The sequence below is a fragment of the Orycteropus afer genome, unplaced genomic scaffold (genome assembly GCF_000298275.1).
Source record: "Orycteropus afer afer isolate SDZICR_OR568_19922 unplaced genomic scaffold, OryAfe1.0 scaffold00130, whole genome shotgun sequence".
In the NCBI taxonomy this organism is placed as follows: domain Eukaryota; kingdom Metazoa; phylum Chordata; class Mammalia; order Tubulidentata; family Orycteropodidae; genus Orycteropus; species Orycteropus afer.
This window is the reverse complement of record NW_006921717.1, coordinates 8,552,620-8,561,005: the sequence shown is the minus strand read 5'-3', so window position 1 is coordinate 8,561,005 and position 8,386 is coordinate 8,552,620. Positions and strand designations below refer to the sequence as shown.

At 49.5% G+C, this 8,386-nt stretch overlaps 1 protein-coding gene across 1 annotated transcript in view; it reads left to right on the top strand.

Moving 5' to 3' along the window:
- Window positions 1-612: 612 nt before the first annotated feature.
- MS4A15 (membrane spanning 4-domains A15) overlaps window positions 613-8,386 on the top strand; it is an 11,041-nt gene continuing 3,267 nt past the window's right edge. The window contains exons 1-3 of the mRNA XM_007944915.2: window positions 613-849; window positions 4,108-4,230; window positions 4,863-4,919. Of these exons, the coding sequence (XP_007943106.1) occupies window positions 625-849; window positions 4,108-4,230; window positions 4,863-4,919 (405 nt within the window). The 5' untranslated portion in view covers window positions 613-624. The remainder of the gene's footprint in view (window positions 850-4,107; window positions 4,231-4,862; window positions 4,920-8,386) is intronic.

Below are 8,386 nucleotides of genomic sequence, written 5' to 3'. Positions count from 1 at the left end.
CTGCTGCATCTAGAGGACCTTGACCTTGGATAACTGTTCACTTCTCTAGGCTTCCTGAGTGGCAAAAACTTTGGACTAAGCAAATTTTGGCAGTTCAAGCCTACCCAGAGGTGCTGCTGAAGAAAGGGCTGGCAATCTGCTGCCATAAAGATTACAGGCAAAGAAACCCTGGGGAGCAGTTCTACACGGTAACCCTTGGGGTCCCCCTGAGTCAGAAACAACTCAAGGGCAACAGGTTCACTTCTCCGGAGGTCCCTGGGGGGCCCGGATGTTTCCACTAACAGAAAGGTCGTGAGTCCAAACCTACCCTGCCAGAGACACCTTGGAAGAAAGGCCTGGTGACCATCTTCTGGAGTCAGAGCCTTGAGCACCCTATGGGGTGCAGGTCTACTCTGCACGCATGGAGTCACCAGGTGTCAGAACTGACTCAGTCGCAACTGGTGTCTTTCTTTGTCTCTGAGTCCGAGCTTCCTCATCCAGGCTCAGAAAGATGAGTGCATGCTCTCGGGCCGCGAGAGTAGGGGTGGATAAGCGTGGGATTCATAAACCAAAACTTAATATTATTGTTAAAATTATTGTTATTGTTCTCTCCCGAGCCTTTGTTTCCCAGGCTGTCTGAGCACAATGTCCACAGGCCCCGCCAGCAATGGTGTGTTTGTCGTCATCCCGCCCACCAATGCCGGCGGACTCCGCCCACCTTCGGCCATTCTGCCCACCTCCATGTGCCAGCCTCCGGGAATCGTGCAGTTTGAGGAGTCACCACTGGGGGCCCAGACACCGAGGGCCAGCCAGCCATCTGACCTGCGGCCCGTGGAGACATTCCTCACAGGAGAGCCCAAAGCTTTAGGGGTAAGAACGACCTCACCTAAACTTTAAGCCTTAACCCAAAACTATCCCTTAAAGTCTTCTTTCAACCAATATATACCTTAATAAGTAAACTGTGTCTGCCTTGAGCATTGCTCTGTTAAACATTTATCTATGTGAGATGAAATGGACAAGAGCAACTCGAAAGGATGAGAAGTTTAGGGGAAGGGAGTGTAAGTCAATGGTGGTGGAACAATTTGGAGAAGGCTGGCAAGAATAGTGGTTCACCTTGAAGAATGTAATCAAGGCCACTGAGTTGTACGTGTAGACAGGGTTGAAACGGTTATACGTATTCTCACTGAAATTAAATAAATAAATTAAATAAATAGAGGAAAAGAACAGCCACTCATACCTGAGGTCTAGGTGCTGGGCAGATGGTGAGCAACCCAGGGCTAGGGTACCCACGTGGGTCGGGAGAGCAGATGGTTGACAAATACTTGAAGACCCTTCGCCATGGAGCTCCCAGAGTTCATTCCAAATAGGGAGAAATTCTAAGGGAGAAAATGAGTGGTAGGGGAGGGGCAACATTAGCAGGACAAAGTTCTCCTCGGGAAGATGACATTTAAGCTCAAACCTAGGTGCTGGGCTGAAGGCAGGTGAGGGAAGATCTGGGGGAAGGGCTTACCACTTAGAGGGAACAGCATGCACAAAGGCCTTGAGGTGGAGCAGGGTTGTTTTGTTCAAGAAGAGACAGAGCGCTGGTGTGGCTGGAAAGCAATGAACACAGGAAGGAAGGAGGTGAGATGAAGGTGCAGTGCTAGGGGAGGGCCAGCTCACTCAGAGCTGACAGCCTCTGGCCAGACGGCCTCTAAGAGGCCTTCCGGTCTCAGACAGCATTGAGATACTGGCCTTGGGGAGAAAAGAAAATTTCAGTTTCTACATATGCACATATATATATACACACACATACAAAGACAGGTATCTGTACATGCATGGGTGTGTATGCACACATGCACGTACACTGTTGTCATTGAGTCAGACTCACGGCCACTCCGTGTGTGTCAGAGTGCCCAGAGGGTTTTCACTGGCTGGATTTTTGGAAGAAGATTGGCAGGCCTTTCTTCCAAGCCACCTCTGGATGGACTTGAAACCCCCAAATTTTTAATTAGTAGCATCAGCAACCCCTTGTGTGTGTGGGTGGGTGTGTGGGTAAGCGTGTGCGTGTGTGTATGTGTGTATGTGTGGTGCCTCAGCTTGTCCCTTGGCTTCAGTTTCTCACAGTGCAAGGTGGAAACACAGTGTAGCAATGGTGGTGCCGATGTTGACGGCAGGGCCCACGTGTTGAGCACCCGTGAAGGAGCCACACACAGCGCTAAGGACTCAGCATATAGTCTCTCACTAGAGCCTCTCCACTGCTCTGTGAGACAGGGTCATAGTTCCCATTGAACAGATTGGGAGACAGGTTTGGGAAGGCGGAGTCGCGTGCTCAAAGCCACACCTCTGGTAAGTGGCATCCAGCAACCTAGGATGGCCTGATGGCAAAGTTGTACATTCAACTCTGCTTCTCTTAAGAGTTTAAGAGTTCTACACTGAAGACTTCACCATGTCTACTGGTCACGGATGGTCTAGAGACAGGGAGCAAATTCAATTGCTGGAACTCTGAACGTCAGAGACCTTGGGAAACGATGACCAAGGCAGTTGAGGAGACGCATCCAAATTGCTGAAAAATGTTAAAAGGTGGGAAATGGGGAGTGTCACCCAGTGAGAAGATGCTGGCCTGCCACTTGACAGCTGGGAGATCTCAGGCAAGTTGCATAACATCTCTGAACCTAAGTTTCCCCACACCTGAACTTAGAATAATTATACCAACCTCATAATGTTAGGTGTCAAATAGTTGGCACAGCGCTGAGTGTAGACAGGTATTAGATACCTGCAACTCATGTTTTACGAGGAGCAATCGAAAAAGTGACAGGAGTTTACTAGCCGAGAAACACATGCAGGGAAGGGAATGATCGTGGCAGGCTGGGATACTGGAGGAAGGCTAAAAGGATGGAAGACATGTAGCCAAAGGGAGACGCTTCAAGCAACTCCTGCCTGTAAATAGCTAACATCGCAGCGCTCAAGTTACAGAGAAAACCAAAACACCAAACTTGTTGTTGTGGAGTCAATTCTGACTCAGGGCGACCCTGTAGGGCAGAGTAGAACTGTTCCAAAGGGTTTTTAAGGCTGTAAATCTTTACTGAAGCCAACTGCCACATCTTTGTCTCACAGAGTGCTGGTGAGTTCAAACTGCCAGACTTTTGGTTAGCAATGGGTCACTTAACTACTGCGCCACCAGGGCTCCTGTGTTAGAGGGGGGCTGCAGATCTCCCAGATGACCCCAGGAAAAGGGTTCTAGTAGTTCACAATCCAAGCTGCCCAGGAATGGGCTCCACATTGGCATGGTGGTGGCACCTGTTACCAAAGGGGTCCCTGTAGAAGCCACGAACTGGAAGGGCCCCTGAATGACACGGAAACTCAGATTCCACGCCTCTAATATCCCTTTCTAATCAATCCTAGAATTCACTCCTCTCACGTTTAGCAAGAAATGTAGCAGATCTTACTGGGAGCTGCCATGTCCCCACCCTTGGGGACCATCACACTTGTGGGAATAGGTCAGTGGTGTGCTGGGAAGCCAACGCTCAAAGACAAAAAAAAGTCCAAGTCCAGATTTCAGCTCAGTGGCACACCGAGTGACAGACAGTAACAGACAGTGAGCTAGAAAGATGCTCAGAGATGTTCACTACAGGCCGGAAGGGGGCGGTGAAGAAGTCCTAAGTGAGACATTCAGTGCAGAGAATGTTGTGGGTCATCAGAACGAGGCCTGACAAAGCCACGTGGCAGCTTGGGATTCCTGGTTAAGAGCACAAACCAGGATACAACCCCATGGGAGCACTCCGCCCTCTGCGACATAAAAATATATGTGCCAGACGGTTGGGAATCAGGAAGAAGACATCCTCAGAGGCATGGAGACAGGCAAGTGGGTCCCGCAGGCTGTGGGAAACCGATTTTCCTTCTTAAAACTGTCTTTTATGTTTGTTACCATGATATCGCTTCAGAAGAATCCGAGTTTGGTTTTGGCTGCCTGGCCAAAGTTGAGGAGCGGCGGAGCACTGCGTGGCCCCCCTCCTGCCGGCAGGGGGCGGTGTGGAGCTGGCTCCGTGGCCGGCCACGCCTCGCGCTCTGCCTCACTCCTGCGAAGCCAGCAGGGGGCAGTGTGGAGTGGACTCCATGGCCCTGCTGAGCGCCACCTTCTCCCCGCAGACAGTGCAGATTCTCATCGGCCTCATCCACCTGGGGTTCGGCAGCGTGCTGCTCATGGTGCGCCGTGGCCACGTGGGGATGCTCTTCATTGAAGGCGGTGTCCCCTTCTGGGGAGGAGCCTGTGTGAGTTCCCGGGTCATGGGGGCGGCGATGATACCGGACCTACCTCTCTCCCGGGGCCACCCCACTCTCAAAATCCTGGACCCAGCCCGGTCCTGGATGCGGGCCTGAGGGCATCTCTAGAATTTGAAGGAAAAAAAAAAAAAATTGTTATGAGTCCCTTCTGATTCTTGGTGACTCCATGTGTGCGAGAATAGAACTGCCCTCCATATTTCCAATGGCTGTGGTCACCAGGCCTTTCTTCAAAGGCACCGTGAGTGGACTCAGACCGCCAACCTCTTGGCTAGCACCCAAGTGTGTTAACTGTTTGCCAGCCAGGGACTCCCGAAGAACTTGGGCCTGAATCTAATTCCTAACCTCAAACCCTAATCATAAGCCTAAGTCTGATCCCTCCCCTACGTGTGGGAAGCGCCCGGCAAAGAGCCTGCCACAGAGAAGCTGCTGAAGAGGATGGGAGAAAGGGACGCAGGTCAGGGGTGAGGACGCCAACCACCTGGGTTACCTGGATTCTAAGCCTCAGCCCGGCTCCTCACCTGACCCGCAGAAGCCCTTTAGCTCCCCTGGGGTCCCACCCCCTCTGGTGTCTCCTGGGAGTCTGAGCAGAAGCCTCACTGGGTCACCTTCTCCCCACACAGTTCATCATGTCGGGGTCCCTCTCCGTGGCTGCCGAGAAGAACCAGCGCAGCTGCCTGGTGAGTGTGCGCAGTGGCCCCTGGAATGCAGGGCTGTGTGCTTCCGTCCCACCCTGCCCCCATCCACACATACATCACCTGACACCTCCTGGGGGCTCCGTGCAGGTGCAGGCAACAGCCGGGCCCCACACAAGACAGCCCCAGGGGCCAGGAGGCACACTTTTCAAACTGCAACACAGACAGGGAGTGAGGGGCCACAGATAATGTGCTCATGGTTGTTCAGAGAAAGGAGGCCTCCCGAGGAGGGAACGGCTGTGACGCCCTCTGCTGGCAGCAGGGACTTGGTGGAGGCCTTTGAACGGGCCAGTGCTGGGCTCTGAGAATATGGCTGTGAAGGCCAAGGTCCCTGCCCTCATGGAGGTAACACTCAGAAAATAAACTAACAAATATGAGAGGGATAGAGGGTGGAAAGTGCTAGAAGGATTGACTTTTGTCCTTGGTGAAAGCAAGTCATCAGTGGGGGTGCAGCAGGGTACGGGGTCCTGCGTAGTTCATATGACCCAGGGTCCCTGACGGGGTGTCACTGAGACAAGATCTCGCTGCATCGGCCCTGGGAGAGGCTGGAGACAATATGGAGGTGAACTTGGAGTGGGGAGGGCCCTGGGGACAAAGAGGGGACCAGGGCACTGGGTAAGAGCGAATAAGAGGCAGAGGAGAGGAGCAGGCTTCCTTATTCACTGTCCAGCTCCCACGTGCATATGAGGCGATTGAAAACACCATGGCTTGGGTTAGGCACACCTTAGTCTTCAAAGAGACATCTTTGCTCTTCAGCACTTTAAAGAAGTCCTTTGCAGCAGATTTGCCCAGTGCAATGTTGTTGTTGTTAAGGTGCCATCGAGTTGTCCCCAACTCATAGCGACCCTATGCAAGCAGAACGAAACACTGCCCGGTCCTGCCCCAGGCTCACGATACCTCAGCCTTGCTATACCTGAGCCCATTGTTGCAGCCACTGTGTCAGTCCATCTCATTGAAGGTCTTGCCCTTGTTCATCGACCCTCCACCTTACCAAGCATGATATCCTTCTCCAGGGAATGGTTCCTTCTGACAACATGACCAAAGTAGGTGAGACGAAGTCTGGCCATTCTTGCTTCCAAGGAGCATTCTGGCTGCACTTCTTCCAGGACAGATTCTGTTAGCAGTCCACGGTACTCTCAGCATTCTTCCCACAACTCAAAGGCATTGACTCTTCTTCAGTCTTCCTTATTCATTGTCCAGCTCTCACGTGCATATGAGGTGATTGAAAACACCATGGCTTGTGTCAGGTGCACCTTAGTCTTCAAGGGCATACCTTTGCTCTTCAGCACTTTAAAGAGGTCCTTTGAAACAGATTTGCCCAATGCTATATGACATCTGAGATCCTGACAGCTGCTTCCATTGGTACTGATTGTAGAACCAAGTAATATGAAGTCTTTGACAACTTCAGTCTTTTCTCAATTTATCATGATGCTGCTTATTGGTCCAGTTGTGAGGATTTTTGTCTTCTTTGTATCGAGGTGTAATCCATACTGCAGACTGTGGTCTTCAAGCTTCATCAGTTACTGCTTCAAGTCATCCTCACTTTCAGTGAGCAAAGTTGTGTCATCAGCGTATCACAGGTTGTTAATGAGTCTTCCTCCAATCCTGATGCCACGTTCTTCTTCATATCGTCCAGCTTCTCAGATTATTTGCTCAACATACAGATTGAATAAGTGTGGTGAAAGAATACAACCCTGACACACTCCCTTCTTGATTTTAAACCATGCAGTTTCCCCTTGTTCTGTTCAAACAATAGCCTCCTGGTGTATGTACAAGTTCCTCATGAGAACAATTAAGTGTTCTGGAATTCCATTCTTCTCAATGTTATCCATAATTTGTTATGATCCACACAAACAAATGCTTTTGCATAGTCAATAAAACACCAGTAAACATCTTTCTGGTATTCTTTGCTTTCAGCCAAGGTCTATATGACATCAACAGTGATATCCCTCATTCCACATCCTCTTCTGAATCCAGCTTGCATTTCTAGAAGTTCTCTCTCAATATATAGCTTCAACCATTTTTGGATTATCTTCAGTAAGATTTTACTTGCATGTGATATTAATGATATTGTTCGATAATCTCCACATTTTGTGGGATCACCTTTCTTTGGAATGGGTACAAATATGGATCTTTTCCAGTCAGTTGGCCAGATAGCTGTCTTCCAAATCTCTTGGCGTAGCCTAGTGAGTGCCTCCAGCGCAGAACCCATTTGTTGAAACATTTCAACAGGTATTCCATCAATTCCTGTAGCCTTATTTTTTGCCAATTCCTTCAGTGCAACTTTGACTTCTTCTCTCAGTACCATTGGTTCTAGATCATATGCCACCTCCTGAAATGGATAAAGATCAACCAGTTCTTTTTGGTACAGTGACTCTGTGTTTTCCTTCCATCTTCTTTTGATGCTTCCTGCATCATTCAATATTTTGCCCATAGAATCTTTCAATATTGCAACTTGAGCTTAAATTTTTTCCTCAGGTCTTTCAGCTTGAGAAATGCTGAGCATGTTCTTCCCTTTTGGTTTTCTAACTCCAGGTCTTTGCTCATTTCATTATAGTAATTGGCTTTGTCTGCTCAAGCTGCTCTTTGAAATCTTCTGTTCAGCTCTTTTATCTTGTCGATTCTTCCATTTACTTTAGCTACTCTTTGTTCAAGAGCAACTTTCAGAGTCTCTTCTGTGATCTACTTTGGTATTTTCTTCCTTCCTGTCTTTTTAATGACCTCTTGCTTTCTTCATGGATGATGTGCTTGATGTCATCCCACATTTCCTCAGCTTTTCAGTCATTGGTGCAATACGTTGTCTGATTTCTTGACTGCTGCTTCCACTGATGCTGATTGTGGAACTAAATAACATGAAATTTTTTACAACTTCTATCTTTTCTCCAATCATCATGATGCTGCTTGTTGGTCCAGTTGGGAGGATTTTTGTTTTCTTTATGTTGATGTGTAATTCATACCATAGATGACTAGTCTTTAATCATCATCAGTAAGTGTGTAAAGTCAGTGGCTGCAACAGTGGGCTCAGGTATAGCAAGGACTGGGAGGCTGGCCCAGGACCAGGCAGTGTTCTGTTCTGTTGTACGTGGAGTCACTGTGAGTCAGAGCTGACTCGACAGCACCTAACAACAACAAGGGGGAGAGGACCTGGAGGGGGAGGACGCAGCTCAAGGCTCAGGGCCCAAATTCCAAATGGAATTTATTTTAAGGGCAATTAGAAGGTTTCACCAGGCAACCCAGGGTCTTAGCACTTTGCTCTGCCCACTCTGGCCTGAGACGTGGTGAAAATGACCTGCTTGCCTCTCTCCACCCAGGTCTCTGTCTACAGCACAGAGCCTCCCGGCGACTGCACCTGCAGGATGCTCAGCCTGGGGGTGGAGGGAGGGAAGAGAAAAGAAAGGCACAGTCCTGGTTCCCTAGAGTCACTCTGACAGGAATCATACCACAAATGGGAC